Below are 16,947 nucleotides of genomic sequence, written 5' to 3' on the forward strand. Positions count from 1 at the left end.
GAGAAATTAAAGCAGCAAGCCATCATCTTAGGTTATTTTTCCTTCTGACAAATTCTGTAACAGAGATAATATGAGCTTATTTGACTTTTAGTAAACCTAGGTAGAAAGCTCTGAAGATATTTTAATTAAACTAACAAATTTAAACTAGTTTTTTTTTAACTAGTTTTATTTATCAAAGATTACCACAGACCACATGAACTTGGAAAGCATTTGGATTAGTGTCTTATTTCTGAGGGTTTAAAAATATATAAATTAATAAGTGCATATTTTTCTTTAAGCCAGTTAAAGTCAGTTTTGTTTTGTTTTTTAACAAAGTAATTGTGGCTATACCTTCCAGAGGTAGAAAAAATATCACATACATCTATGCTGCTGCTGCTGCTGCTAAGTCGCTTCAGTCGTGTCCGACTCTGTGCGACCCCATGGACTGCAGCCTACCAGGCTTCTCCGTCCATGGGATTCTCCAGGCAAGACCACTGGAGTGGGTTGCCATTTCCTTCTCCAATGCATGAAAGTGGAAAGTGAAAGTGAAGTCGCTCAGTCGTGTCTGACTCTTAGCAACCCCATGGACTGCAGCCTACCAGGCTCTTCCATCCATGGGATTTTCCGGGAACAGTACTGGAGTGGGGTGCCATCGCCTTCTCCCAACATACATCTATAGATGTATATAAATACACAGCCAGAGATCCTATATGTCAGCTTCTAAAAAATGTACAATCTGAGCTGCGAGTTAAGTTTTATTTGGGGGCAGAATGAGTACTGCAAGTCTGAGAGACAGCACCTCAGATAGCTTTGAGAAACTGCTGTAAAGAAGCAGGGGAATGGTCAGTATATATGTGATTTTGGTAAAGGGAGAGAGACATACAATCAGACACATATTTTTCAGAAGCTTTCTGCTAGTCACAAGGAACAGTCATCACCATGAAATATTTTAGTGCTTTTTCTAGGCATAAGGAGATACAAGAATTGGGCTTAATAAAAATCGGCTCCTGAAAATATTTAAAGACCTGTCCTGCGAGTTTTCCCAGAGCACAGACTGCCTCATCTCAGCTCTCCACCCTGAACTCCTTTCAGGGTGTGTTGAAAATCAGCAGCTGCTGCAGCATGTGATTTAATCCTTGTAGAGGTAGATGGCAAGTGCCAATTTGTAGTCAACATATAGCTTCCGTCCCAAAATTGTAGCCAAGAATCAGATACAACAGAACAGAGCTCACTAGTTCATAAGTAACAGCTGAATCCAAATTGTGTGTCTGGAAGGTGGAACAAGTGAAGTTCACCTACTCAAATGGCTAAAGCATTTTACTAATTTTTGTGGAGAAGACTTTAATCTTATGGGAGCTGTGGATTAAATTTTGAGGGAGGGAAAACTTATAGCAGTTTGTATTTTCAAAAACCTTTTCTCCATGCCCCCTTGTTTACTTCTGTCTCAGATGATTGTGGGCTGTGTATTAGTTACCTCCCTGGGGTGTTTACATTTGAAAGATATGGAAGATTTACTTTTTCAAGGGACAAAGAATGCATGATGTCTCCAAGGAGTTTTGGAGTGTGTTTATTATCCAAGGTCTAGAATAATTACTACTTTCCTTCTTTTTAGAACACTTGTCTCAACGTCTTGATCTTTTACAGTGTGTGCAAGCACTTTGAGATCAAAAGGGGAAGTTTGGAGGTTGGTAAAAGATAGGTGTATTTTGCATTGTTTTCTAGAGGTGCATTTCTGGTTTTGTGAAGGTTTATTAGACAAGGACTGTTGATTTTAATTCCTCAAAGAGTTGGGTTGCAGTCTGAGTGATATCAAATGGCTGGTTCACCCATTCAAATACATTATCTTAATTTGCCCCCTTATATCAAGGAGATTTCCAAAGAAGATGGAAATCAAAAGATTTCTATGTTCTGGAGTTCAGGGTTTAACGCTATATGTGTTTTAAACTTCTGGATAAAGTTTTTAATGTTTTTCTTTTTTTTTCCCCTGACTGTACAATTCAATCTTCAACCAACTCACCTCAGGAGGAAAAACCTACTATTGCTTCTCTTAGCCCCTGGATACTGGCCTCAACCTGATCCTTTCCCTGATTATTTAGGAGGGCCTGGGCCATCTGTTTCTTCTTTAAGAATGCCCCTTCTCCCCACAGGGAACTTTCTGTTTTCTCTGTTAACTACATTATATCCAAAATAATGTTTATGGTCGGGAGAATACATCTTAGCAGCAAACCAGAGTCCCTGTAAGTGGGACTGAGAATGTGCAACTAATCTTTTTAATGCCTCTCTAAATCTGTGAATTTGGAGATAAAAGGACTTGGTAATTTACTCGAACTACCAGAGTATGGTCCCCCTTTACATTGGGGGACCAGAATATATTTGCATTGCATAGGAAAGCCTGAAGCCAGCAGAACCCAACCCAATTACAGGCCCCTGGAAAAAGTAGGAGTTGTTGTAAGGAGCAGTGAAGCCAGCCCAAGTGATTGTGCTAAATTCACTTCTTGACTTTCAAGATTTATACAAGTATTCTTTATACTCTGGGCCTAGTGATCTGGACAGAGTTATTCTCTGCAAATCTTAATAGGAAAGGGAAATTGAAACAGGCAGATGTGGCTGAACAAGACAAAAAGAATACTTCATTTGTTGTTGTTTTTTAATATAGGGGAAACACAGCAAAACTTGTCTAAAGAGACACCAGCCTGGTGAGAACAATGAATTCACCAGTCTGTGAGACCAGTTTAAACAACAAGCTTATGAAATCTGTGCCTATATTCAACCCTATTATTTTCCTGTTTATGACAAACCACACAAAAGACAAACGAAAACAAGAATATTCATAACAAATCTTTACCAGAGTCACTATACCAGAGATAGTGGTTCACACAAATATTTTCTCCTGCTAATCTAAATGTAGAAAAAGAAAAGAACTCTTCCTACTCTTGTTTCCACCACGTCCTGCAGGCAGAGACCCAGGAAACTGATGTGGTAAGAACTCTTACCTTCTACCAGAGCTTCCAGGATCTCTCAGCTATAGCAGCCATGGAACACAGGATGTCCAGCCAAAGGAGAGCCCCACATTGGGTGCCAGACTACTGGGGAGGAAACATTTTCCTTTTATTCATTATAGGTTCTTTGGTTGGTCTCGTAACTAAATTTTGACATAAGACAGATTAACAGGAGAAATACAAATTTGATTTTATACATATGGGAGCCCCACAAAGACATGAAACTCAAAGGCAGTCAGGCAATTGAGGCTTATATACTACCCTGAGCTAAAGAATAGGATAGCGGCCTGAGTTTCAAAGGGGAGGAGGCAATTCACAGGAAGATGAGAAGAACAGATGTCTGGTAATCAGATGTTTGCCCTGCCATGCAGATGAAGCTTTCAGATTAAAAAAAAATAATAAAGTTATCTCTAGTAAGAGCTCTTTCTGGTACAGGCCTCTAATCCATGCTCTTTTTGGCAGTTATGGAGGAGGTAAAAAGCTACTCCGGAGTCTGCTGGGCCTTGATTGCCTTCACTTCAAGTAATCCACCTGCCAAAGTGTCACATTTTAGTGTATATATCCTGCTTCCCTTCAAATGCAGCCAATCACCACCACATAGACTCCTGTTTCTCATACAGCCTACTCATTTCTGTCCATCCACACCACATAATTTCCAAGAAAATACCCAGATATCTTCTTTGATCTAAAAACTTTTGATTATTTTTTTAATTTAAGGAATTTCTTTAAGTAAAACCCCAATATTACATTTTAAAAATAAACAGTAACTCCTTAATTAAATATCCAAAGCAATGTTGAAATTCTCCCCTCATGTTTGTTTCTCATTTTCTTAAACTAGGATTCCAAATAAGACTGAAATAAGATTCTTAAATTGTAATTTTCTAATGCACTCTCAAGTCCAGTTTATAGGTTTCCCAAAACTTGTTTTTCTTGCAAAATTTACTTACAGTAATTATTTGTCCTGTATCGTTTCCCACAGTCCAAAATTTGCTGATTGCATCCAATGATGTGAACTTGTTTTTCAGTCTCTTATATTTGCTGTAAACTGTCAGTTCTAGTGATACTTAGGTTTCAGTGAAATTCTAATGTTTGGCAAAGATATTTTTATAGGTGTTGATATGTCTGCCATCAGGGCACATGTATGCGGTTATCTCTCTTCCTGTCACATTGGCAAGCCGTTAATGATCCTTTCATAGAAGAAAAGACTGTATCTGTATAAAGAAAACCTGTGGCCAACTATTTGTTTACCCTGGGGTACAGTTTTTACCGGAAAGGCAAGATACATGTTTGATGATTTTCCTGTGACACATTTTTCCTGGTCAATGCTGATTCCAATTCCGCAGTCCATCTCCTACCTGTGCTGTGCTTTCCTCATACTGCCCCATCCTATTCTGACCCCTGGGTAGCACTTTAATGAATATTTAGAGCCAATAGGCTATGTGTAAAGGATATGGTAGGATGGTGAAATTATACTGCAGCACAAGACTGGACAGAAAATAGGCAATTGAGCATCATAACCCCTATTTTTAAAGAATTTTGAGTAATTATCTTTTATACTCCACTTCATCCCCACTATTTCCTTAACCCTCACTAGTTTCTCTTTTTTTTTTTTTTTTTTTTTACACACTAGAGAATTTATCAGTGTTTTGATAAAGGCAATTCTCAGTTGTGTTTTGACTAATACTTGTTGTTCTTTTTTTCCTTCTGGGTAAACTTTTATAGTATGAAGGGTACAACAGGCCCAGAGAACATATAATGCTTGTGAATAAACTTCTTTGATGGATTTCAGCAATCAAGTTATAAGACAATTTTGTTTACAAGGAATAGACTGTTAACTGGGTCCTAAATGAACAGTCAAGGCATAGTCAGGGATATGACAGAATTTCCTATTGGTGTTTCTACAATCTGTAGATAAAACATTTTGAATCCCAAAATTCTTTTGGGGAAGTAGTTCAGGATAGTTGTTAAGGGCACAGAGTCTAGAGTCACCTGTGCTAGTTTGAACAAATTACTAAACCTCTTTAAATCCAAATTTTCTTGGGAAAATGTGGTTAAGGATATTCTGCCTCATGGGAGGTCTATGAGCTATTTCTACTTCATGTAATATAATACAGGTAAATATCTTAATGATAGCTTATTAATATTAATGTGTTTTTATTTTAATGAAATCAATAGTCTTATTCTCTAAAAAACAACATTTAAAGTCAGCAGTCAGACTTGTGAAATCAACATATATTCCTTTAGAGAATAATGATCATCTGAAAATATAGGCCTCTTATGCCATGTTAATACTTACTGACCATCATGGTATTTGTTTCACTTGTTTCCACTTTTCCCCATTTATCTAAGTATCTTCATTTCTGCCTCATCACTTGGCCTCTTTAATAGTATATCTATGGTTTCTCAAGCCCTGACCCACAGGTGACATATTTTACTTCAAAAACTGGATATTTGAAGTGTAATTTTAAGGATTAGGTAAATACATGGTCAGAAAAGCATGTACTTTTAAAAATAAGCCATTATTAAATACTTGCAACCTAAGTAAATCATTAAAATTAATAGAGGTAGTTTTTGCTTGAACCCAATACATGATCAATCTAGCCAAAGAATTCATTACTTGGATGAACTTTGAAAGGTGCAAGACACACCCAAGTACACATAGACACACATATCCAATAACATTCACCAGTCTTAGTTGTACAGTTAACACCTTATTTGTGATAGAAAGCAAGTCAGTTCTGCATATTGACTTGTCCAGTCTGTATCAGAATCTTTAAACAAATTAGGTTAGAGAAATAAAGCTCTAAGAGCTTAAAATAACAGTAACGGGAAATTTACCTTACTATTTTCATACTTGACTATCACTAAAAGTTAATCTAAATACTTCTGAGAGGGCTAATATTAGATGTCACTGGCTCTTCCCAATGAAAAAATGGAATTGTTGCCCCATTTTATCACCAAGGCTATTTGGTGCTTAGAGAAAGCTTAAGAAACATGCCCAATATCACGAAAGGTCTGGAATCTTTAGCAGCTAGGATTTGAACTCAAGTGTGATATTACAGTCCTTATATCTAACCACCAATCAGCAGAACTTGTATTCTTGACATTACGTAAGGCAAAACACTGAAAACACCACTTTTACTCCATGTTTAGAAGTATTTTAGGGAAGGTTTATATTACCTTATTTCATTTGTAAACAACTAGGACTTTGTAGATCAATTAAACAGGAGTTGGGCAGAGGAGGATGACCTATAAAATTCTCTGCCCAGCTAATTTAAGAATGGGCTTTAATTTGACCTTTTCTTGCAGTCAGACATTTCCTTATCCCTCTCCCTACCTATCAGTCATTCACATGATGAAGACATGGGGAGATGTTATTTACATCAGACGTGTGCATGCAAAACTGCTTCAGTCATGTCTGACCCTGTGTGACCCTATGGACTGTAGCCTGCCAGGCTCCTCTGTTCATAGGATTCTCTAGGCAAGAATACTCAATTGGATTGCCATGACCTCCTCCAGAGGATCTTCTTGACCTAGGGATCGAACCTGCATCTCTTATGCTCCTGCATTGGCAGGCAGGTTCTTTAGTACCACCTGGGAAGCGCCCCACATCAGGCATAGTTTTAAATAGAAGCCACATTGACTGAAGGACTATTTGATATGTTTGAGTAATTCTATATAGGCTCATGTTGCTTCCTTGCTTTTTCAATTTCAATGACTCCTTTATATAATTCCTTTTCTGGAATAAATGCAAAGCAACAAAAGGTACTTAATGAAGAACAATAATAAAACCATGGCCATTTCAGGTTGAATTTGTGATATCCCTTTTCTGACCAAATATTTGATTTTTGTTCCTCCAAATATGTACAGTTTCAATCTTGGAATTTCAGTTTTTTTGTTTCTTTGCCATATTTAGACATAAAGTATAAAATATATAACCATTTATAATATAAAAGTATACATAAGTTAAAAGCTTACAAAAATATATGCATAACTGCCCAACAAATAGTACCCTTAATATTTTGTTGTGCCTTCCTCCAGTCTGTTTCACCTTTGTATCTGAATTCTACCTATTATATCTATAATATATACAACACTTTACATACTGCTAAACATCATAAAAGAGGTTATTTTCATATAACTTATGTCATAGTATAGATGCTTTCATAATTATCTATTGAATGGCTGAATGATAATTTTTCTATCTTTTCATCATCTATTAGAATATTTAGGTTAATAATTTTTTATGCTGTCACTGATCCTATTAAGAACACCTTTGTTTTCTAGCTTTGGACTGTTTTCTGAATGGTAAATTACTTGGCAAAAAAAAAAAAATCATACATTTTTAGGGTAAATAACACATGTAGCCTCAATGTTTTACCAAAGGCACTGTATAATTTAGAATATTAACAGTAATATTAAAGAGTGTCATTTTTTACCACATCCCTGCCATACTGTGTATAAGATTTTTTTCAAAATATGATTGTGATTTTTAGAAGTAAATAACAGTACCTCTTCATAATCTTTGTTTGCTTTTCATTTAAATATTAGGGTGAAGAAGGAGCCTCCCAGGAAGGAATTCTGGAAGATATGCCTGTGGATCCTGACAATGAGGCTTATGAAATGCCTTCTGAGGTAAGAATTTATACACATAAAACTCCAAACAGAAAGCTTAGAAGTTCAAATTGGGTCTAATAATCAGTACCCCAAGTACCTTCAGATCTCCCTTACCTTTGTTCTTAAAGAGAATGACTTACTCTCTAGATGCACAAGTTGGCCAGATCCAGGACGTCTAGCGTGTGGACAACTTGCAAGCTGTGAATCGTTTTTACATTTGTAAAGAGTTATTTTTAAAAAAGGCAGAAGCAGTGACAGAGACCATATGTGCACCACATAGCCTAAAATATTTTCAGCCTGGCCCTTTACAGAAAGAGTTTGCTGATCCCTACATTAAAGAATTATTTTACTAGAAACGTTACCTTCTAAAACAAATCCCAAAATGGGAAGTTAGAGAAATCAACTAAATACCAAGAGAACGTAATTATTATTGACCATACATTTCCAGCTGGATGTGTGCATAATAAAAGTAAATCAAAATTATAGAGTAGAAATATGATAAATGCATGGTTTTTAATAATGGATATATTTCAGTCTATCATTCTAAACAGCATAAAGTTTCTTCAATAGAAAATGTTTCAGAAGGGAAATTAGAAAATACCTTTAGATGAATGACTGACTCAGGAATAAATAGAAAATCTGAATAGATTTCTAACAAAAATATTGAATGATTAAAAAAATAAAAACCTAGCCATGAAGAGAATTCCAGGACTAGATAGATGGCTTCACTGGTAAATTTTGCCAAACATTTAAAAAAATATCAACTAATTACAATTAATGTCAATTAACTTATCAAAAAAGTAGAAGAGGCAGCACTAATTCTGTGAGAACAATATTACCTTGATATCAAAATGAGACATCACCATTAAAACCTGAGTTAAAGTGTGTTATAGTAGGGTTGTTCTTCTTCATGGCATTTTTTAAAGTATATTGATAATCTCTCACCTGTAGAAACAGACTAAATTGTTTATTTTCCTAATTTTACCAATATTCTGGTTTTTTTTTAATATTGGATTGGCCAAAAAGTTCATTTGGGATTTTTCTGTATGATCTTATGGAAAATCCCAAACAAACTTTTTGGGCTCCCAATGCATGGCACAGTGCTAAACACTATAGAGAATAAGAGAGTATTTGCTAGTATAAGAACACAAGGAGTTTACACTTTAGTATGTTTGATAAAAAAAAAAATACAAATGTATCCCTTCATTTATTTATCATGGTACCCTTGACAAACATTACTGCCTTTTATGCACGAGGTATCACAGGGGCAAAAATATACACCATGCACAAAGTTAGTATTTTACAAGATTTTTTTTTAGCTCAATCAGGGTAAGTTTTATAGAAGAGGTGGGTGGGAAGGGGTGGGGGATGTGACAGGTCAAAATGAAGGAAGGACATTCTAGCACAGGAAAATCTCCAAGGCACACATGCCTGGGAATCCAGGTGGAATCCAGGTGGATATGTCTGAGGCACAGTGAGTAATTAAATGTGATTCAAGCTCTGAGAATAGTGACAGATGAAGGCTGCAGAGATTGGTCCAAGATGACTTGGGAACTACTAGAAGAACCTAGCCACTTAAGTTTGTACTTTATTCAGAAAGCAGCTTGAGTATTGAAAACATGTTTGTTTTTAAGCAGGATTCTGATATTATTAGAGTTGTTCTTTAGGAGGACTAATTTGGCCTCTTTGGTTAAGACCACTAGTATTTTTATTGTACATGTTATTCAAATATTGGAGGGGAAAGGAGGAGCTTTGAAATAGGAATAATTAAAGCTGCAGATGAAGATGAAATTTTCAATTGGGAAAGTAAAAGGAGGGAAAATGTGACTTGTCTTTAAGTGTCTTAATTTCTTTCTGAAAAATTACCTGATTTGGTTCTCACACTTTAATTGAAGAAAATGAGAGTCAGATTAAGACAGACTAGCTACTTTGTCCTACAGGAGCAGGTCACAGATTGTTAAACAGCACATCTGGAAGTAGAATTCGGATATCTGACTACCACCCTAATTAATTCACTTTTTTATTTGACAGGCAGATGAAACTATTAAAAAGAAAATTGTACTGGATGTAGGAGAATAGTTCTAGAACTGTAGGACTATATCCTTTTTTCAAAATGGCAAGCCATGTCCTGTCCCATTTTCCCTGAAGCCCTTGGTTACTGGTCACTTATACTCAACTTCATGTTGCCTTTCTGATTTTCCTTATACTAGGAAGGGTATCAGGACTACGAACCCGAAGCCTAAGAGAAATCTTTGCTCCCAATTTCCTGAGACCTGCTGACAGATGTTCCACCCTGTATAAGTGCTCGGTTCCAACATGCCCAGTCATGACATTTTTCTCAAAGTTTTCACAGTGTGTTTTGAAGTCTTCCATCAGCAGTGATTGGATTATCTGTACCTGCCCCACCAACTCAGCATTTCGGTGCTTCCCTCTCACTGAATAAATGGTAGCAGGGTCTTTGTGTGCTGTGGATATTGTGGCTTCAAATATAAAATGTTAAAACAAATTAAAAACACCTAAGTGACTACCACTTATTTCTAAATCTTCACTATTTTTTTGTTGCTGTTGAAAAATTGTGAGTGATTTACTATCATAGATTATAAGATTCTATGGTGTCTTTTAATGATTCTAAAGAATAATGATGTATTGTGAAATTTGTTAATATATATAATAAATATGTGAGCATGAAACTATGCACCTATAAATATTAACTATAAAATTTTACTGTTTTGTGGTATGTTTTATTAACTTGTGTTTGTATATAAATGGTGAAAATTAAAATAAAATGTATCTCATTACAAAAATTTCATCCCCTCTCACTTTAATGATAAAACCATGCTTATAAACAACATGAAACGAGAAGTAACGCAACTAAAAGTTCTTAACAGTCATGTGAAGGAGGAGGAATTTTAGAGGTGTTTAAAAAAGAAGAGGTGAAATATTAACCCTTTACTGAGGAAATTTCCTGAAGCAACACTGTCCAAAGTTTGTTGTGATATGCACTAGTACCTTAAGAGGCTATACTAAAAAAGTGGGTTCCCCTCCTACACTGTTGGTGGGGATGTAAGCTGGTGCAGCCACTATGGAAAACAGTATGGAGATTCTTCAGAAAAACAAAAATAGAATTATCATATAAGCCAGCAATTGCACTCCTGGACATATATCCAGACCAAACTATAATTCTAAAAGATACATACACCCCTATATTCATAGCAACCGTTCAAGATAGCCAAAACATGGAAACAGCCTAAATGTTCATTGACGAGGGATGAGGATGTGGCACATATGCATAATGAAATACTACTCAGCCAAAAAAAGAATGAAATAATGCCATTTGCAACAACATAGATGGACCTAGAGATTATCATACTAAGTGAAGTAAGTCAGAGAAAGACAAATGCGGTATGATATCAGCCATATGTGGAATCTAAAATATGACACAAAGGAAACTACTGTTATCTATGCAACAGACTAACGTGTTCATATGTAGAGAACAGTCTTATGGTTGCCAGGGGGAGGGTAGGATCGGGAGTCTGGGGTTATCAGATACAAGCTAGTATTTATAGAATGGATAAACAATATCCTACTGTATAGCACAGGGAACTATATTCAGTGTCCCAGGATAAACCATAATGGAAAAGAATACACACACACACACCTGAATCACTTTGCTGTACAGCAGAAACCAACATATTGTAAATCAACTATATACTTCAATAAATAAATAAAAACAAAAACTGAGTTCTATAGAATAGTGAAGTATAAGATAATTTTGATGATGTCTTCTTTGGATACTCATAAGGCATATTAGCACATTAAAGGCTCTGAGAGAACTTAACTTTAACCTAGCATTTTCTTTAAAAAAAAAAAAAAAATGCTTTTCCTTTTAGGAAATACCTTTTAAACATCTCTGGGAACTACCAAAGAATTGCCTTAAGATCTCTAGATTTATGAAAATTTCCTGCATGCCTTTGAATTCTGCTAAACATATGAATTCCAGGATATATCTCTAAAAAAGTTTATTTCCTTATTTTTTTTTAATTAGGGAAGATCTGTTAACTCCACATGAGTACTGACAATAAATTTGCATGTCAAAAGACCTATACAAATCAATCTTTTGATTTATCTTTTTAATTATTCAGGAGAAAAATAGCATAGTCCTTTTAAAAAGTCACCAGTAGAAAATAGAATTTTAAGGAACAATTCTAGAAGTGCTAGGCAGCTTATATGCAATCATGAGTAATTTGATGTATATTAGGCATTGGCAAGGAAGCAAGTTAGGATGAATATAATGATTATAAGCCTGATCACCACAGAAACTTTCCTTTTTGCATAACTGGAAACAGACTAGAGAGAATGTTAAACTGCTGTAACTGGAAAAAAGTGGTAACTCTTGTTTTATTAGATACATTAATGAAGAAACCACATGGAAAATGAGATCTTTTTGTACAAGAAGCCTTCTATTCTAGCACTAATATGTGCCTAGAAAATACCATGGGAAGACATACACCAGAAGTGGTTATTTTGAACAAAGCACTTAAAAAGTAGTGCAAGGCACATAAGCCTTGTCAGGAATCTTGTCTCATAGCCACTCCTGAGACAACTGCCTGACAAGTGGCCTGATGGTTAGCTTGCTTTCAGGTTTATTTTGCAGAACTCATGCCCCCAAATTTGAGTTATTTAGCCTCATATGCTCCATGCACTTTAGCAAAACAGGTTAGGATGGGCTTTGGCCACAATTGGCAGTACAACAATCGAATATGTGGTTTGAACATTCCAAGTCAGATCTTTTTCAAAAGCTCCCCACCAGCATGAGATATTAATATTCCCTATCCTGGCTCATCCAGTGGGTAACTATTGGATCAGCACTCATGGCATGCATACACAGACACATACACACACTTCAAGGACAATCATAGTGCTTCCCACATCCATATTGAGGAAGAAAAATTCGAACTGAAAACTTGACAGACTCCTTGTCGACTGCATGTCTTTTTATCTGGCATGAATTCATCCTACTGTGTTCTGTCTTGGGAAAGAGTACAACCAGGCTGGTACCTCCCTGTTTGCTCTGTCCCTGGAATTTGAATTGGAGATACTTGTTTAATTACCATATATCAAATATAGATGTGATTGATCAATAGTAACTTGATTTACTCTCAAAACAGCTCTAAGTTCCATTCCTGTCCTCACTATATATGAGCAAACAGGAGTACCTGCAGGCTAAGTAACGTTCTCATAGCCACAGAGCTGGGAAATGGCCAAAGCAGAAGTCCAATCAATATGGGGCCAGTGCCACACCGTTTCTCAGAGTGAGGACACACAAGTATGTCAGTATCTCACTGAAGTCCAGAGAATGGGGTAGTAGCCTTGCTTTTCTACATATAATTATTACTATATTGCTAGTCTTCTTCAGGTGTCTATGTCTAAAATAAGTGATACTCATACATATGGAGATTTATTTCTAATTCTAGGAAAATTAGCTCCTAATACCCTGATCAATCTTTCCTTATAACTAAATTATGCAGATCATGTCATTAAAACTAAGTTATTTATTTTCAGTAGAAGAGAAAAATATTAACATAGTAACAGTAGATTATAGTAAGGCAGGTTTTTTCATCTTCCTATTGCATCATGGGTACTTAGCTTCTATCAAATGGCTAAAGTACATATATAAAGTATAAATAAAATGTTTTCAATTATACATATTTATTAATGGATGAATGTATAAATGAACAAATGAAAGTACGTGAATTAATAACATATTTTCAAATTATATAAGCCTTGATTTTCTAAGTGTATTTTGTGATATAGTAATGCTATATTTTATTCTTTGAGTAAGATAACTTTCAAAAATCAAAATGCAATAGAATAGCTATAATACCAAAACTATTTCTAAATTTTATTTTAGCTTCAGTGTCTCCCATTTAATTATCTAAGATTTTCTTTTATGTTTCTTTTCTACTGCCTTTGATTATTTTAAAGCCAGTGGCACAGATGGCATATTGGAAGCAGTTAAAAAACATTCCTTCAAAAAGTCTAGTTTGAGCCTCTAGTAGGTTTTGCTGATAGAATATACTTCTAAAATCAGATAGGATTGCATAGGGATTTTGAAAGTTGATCCTGCAAATACAGTTAATATTCTTGAGTAGCTCTTTTTATGAACCTTATGAAAATGTATCCTCAGATTCCCTTAAAGGTCAGTGACCAAAAATCCCCACTGTTTCTATGGCAACACAGCAAGATATGGTGCCTTGGAAATGTGCTGCATTTTAATTAGGTTCCTCTAGGGTTTCCTAACTGCCTTTTGCAGGTGAACTAAATACCAGGTTGCTTTATGTCTTGCAGTGAGATGAAAGCTAGACCATCTGTAAATGTCAAAGCAAAGCTGGGCTCCAGTAAAGTCAAACCTAAACAAATATAGTGGCAAGTCTGTGTGTTTAATTTAGAAAAGAATACAATATTCTTTACCGAAAATAATCAGGAGTGCTTGCTTAATTAGCTTGGGAGCAGTAGTGGTGAGGATGCTGGATTCGAAAACTAGACTATACAGGTTTAACTCCCAGGTATGTTATTTACTACCTGTGTTACTTTGCACAAGTTACGTAGCTCTTGATGTTTCTGTTTTATTGTCTGTAAAAATGCAGAAGACAGTAATAGTACCTCAAAGCAGTGTTGTGTGGATTACATGAGTTGATATAAGTAGAATGCTGAGGACCATGACTTACCTATGATAAGTGATCAACGAATCAGTGATGCTACTCGTAGTAGTAGTACAAGTGGTGGTCGGGAGTGGTGGTGGTAGTAGTAGGGGACACTATTTTTAAAGGTAAATAAGAAATAAATATTTTAAATGTTTAGCTATATTCCTAATATATATCCTAATATAAAAGTTATAATAGCCAACGCAATGTTGAAAAAGAACTAAGCTGGAGGCACCATACTCCTTGACTGTAATGCTCAGAACAATATGGTACTGGTATAAAAACAGATAGCTCAATGAAATAGAATAGAGATCCCTAAAATAAATCTCTGCATATAAGGTCAGTTAATCTACAACAAAGAAGCCAGGAATGTACAATGGTGAAAGGACAGTCTCTTCAATTAATGATGTTGGAAAAACTGGACAGACACATGGAGAAGAATGAAACTGGACTACCATCTTACACTGTAAACCAAAACTAACTCAAAATGGTTGAAAGACTTGAATGTGAGACCTGAAACCATAAAATTCCTAGAATAAAAAGCATGAGCAGTAAGGTCTTGACATCAGTCTTGGCAATTATATTTTGGATTCAAAAGAAAATAATAAAAGTAATAAAAGCAAGGAAAAAAAAAAGTGGGACCATATCAAAATAAAAAGCTGCAAGCAAAGGAAATCATCAACTAAATGAAAAAGCAACCTACTGAACTGGAGAAAACATTTGCAAATCATATATGTGTTAAGAGGTTAATATGGTCCAAAATACACAAAGACACACAGAGCTCAATAGCAAATAATTCAAATAAAAAATCGGTAGGAAATCCGAACAGGCATTTTTCCAAAGAAGACATAAAGATGGCCAACATGGTTATGAAAAGGTGAATCATCACTAATAATCAGGGAAATGTACATCAAAATCACCAGGATATCACCTCACACTTGGAATGGCTATTGTCAAAAAGACAAGAGGTTGAGACTTCCCTGGTGGTCCAGTGGTTCGAAATTCACCTTGCAATACAGAGGACACAGGTTTGATCCCTGGTCAGGGAATTAAGATCCTAAATGCTGCAAAGCAACCGAGCCCGTGTGCCATAACTAAAGAGTCTATGCACTGCAGTGAAGATCCTGTATGTTGCAACTAAGACCCAACACAACCAAATAAAATAAGGAGTATTAAAACGTAAGTTCTCATCACAACAAAAAATATGGTGGTAATGGATGTTAAGACTTATTATGATCATTTCAAAACATATACAAATATTTATCCTTATATTGTACACCTGAAAATAATGTAATGCTATGTGTCAATTATATCTCAATAAATAAAACAGTGATCAAGATTAGGATGATGGTAGAGTCATGGCTGGACACACACAGAGCCACTCTGGAGACTTGAGCAGAGACTATTTACTAAGAGTTACAGGAGGATTTTAATGGTTGAATAACCAGTATGGATATTTGTAGAATATCACTTAGCATCAAAGAAAGTTGAGAAATCATAACTTACTAAGAGATAAATATGTACCAAATCCAAACATTGCATTCATGGAACACATCTGTCTTTAGACACAGCTATACTCATCAAGTCATACATCTTCACATTCAAGTGATATGTTTTTTATACGTATATGTATAATCATATATTCAGTAATTTTGGTTCTGGTCACAGGAAAAAAAAGACAAGTATATGTATGAATGTGTGTGTGTGTGTGTGTGTGTGTGTATAGAGAGAGAGAGAGTTCCATATATATATATATATATAGGGTTCCCTGATATCTCAGTTGGTAAAGAACCACCTGAAATGTAGGAGACCCCAGTTCAATTCCTGGGTAGAAAAGATCCACTGGAGAAGTGATAGCCTACCCACTCCAGTATTCTTGGGCTTCCCTTATGGCTCAGCTGGTAAAGAATCTGCCTGCAATGTAGGAGACCTGGGTTTGATCCCTGGGTGGGAAGATCCCCTGGAGAAGGCAAAAGCTACCTACTCCAGTATTCTGGCCTGGAGAATTCCATGGACTGTATAGTCCATGGGTTCACAAAGAGTTGGACACAACTGAGCAAGTTTCACTTCACTTCTTTATGTATAAATATATATATATATATATATATATATGGTCTAAAATAGATTTTGTACTAACCACAAAGTGAAAGGAGAAAAACAGGCACTTGAATTTCCATTCATTTCACAAATCTCATTCATTTCCCATTATCTTTCCCAATACTACTCTCATTTTTTACCCCAAAGGAGGCAACATTTTACACAAAACTGTTTGCATTACACAAAATGCAACAGAAATGCCAGTAGTCACAAAGGAAAATATTGTTTCCTCTTTAGTGAGTCCCTAGGATCACTGCCAAAAAAGCAAGTGAGCTGGTAAGATGCTTGCCAGGATCCTGTGCTACATGAACTATCTGAAACAGATTATTCTGGGAACTAAGTTAGAGTGGCAGAAAATTATTATCCAATACTACAGTTTTTGACAGTGATCAATTCTTGGGGTAAAAATAACCAAAGACTAAATCCAGATAGATGAACATCTAGCACATATTATTTGTCATATAAGGCCTCACCCAGATCTTTATAGCAATGATCAAGGCAAGTCTTGAGAAGCTGCTAAGCAATTGGAGTTCTGCAGGACACACTCCTGT

At 35.7% G+C, this 16,947-nt stretch overlaps 1 protein-coding gene and 1 long non-coding RNA gene across 9 annotated transcripts in view; one reads left to right on the plus strand and one right to left on the minus strand.

Annotated features, from left to right (window-relative positions):
- The window catches only part of SNCA (synuclein alpha), a 147,565-nt gene extending 137,161 nt beyond the window's left edge, over nt 1-10,404 (plus strand). For 5 of the 6 annotated variants that reach the window (XM_005207756.5, XM_005207755.4, XM_005207754.4 and 2 more), the window contains exons 5-6: nt 7,530-7,613; nt 9,806-10,404. In XM_005207756.5, coding sequence (XP_005207813.1) covers nt 7,530-7,613; nt 9,806-9,838 — 117 coding nt within the window. In that variant the 3' untranslated portion in view covers nt 9,839-10,404. 6 annotated transcript variants of the gene reach the window in all.
- LOC112447052 (uncharacterized) overlaps nt 1-16,947 on the minus strand; it is a 384,327-nt gene that overhangs the window by 2,885 nt on the left and 364,495 nt on the right. For all 3 annotated transcript variants that reach the window (XR_003035096.2, XR_009494841.1, XR_009494840.1), the window contains one exon: nt 2,973-3,065. This is a non-coding gene — a long non-coding RNA (uncharacterized lncRNA). The remainder of the gene's footprint in view (nt 1-2,972; nt 3,066-16,947) is intronic.

This window comes from Bos taurus, chromosome 6 (genome assembly GCF_002263795.3).
Source record: "Bos taurus isolate L1 Dominette 01449 registration number 42190680 breed Hereford chromosome 6, ARS-UCD2.0, whole genome shotgun sequence".
Lineage (NCBI taxonomy): Eukaryota > Metazoa > Chordata > Mammalia > Artiodactyla > Bovidae > Bos > Bos taurus.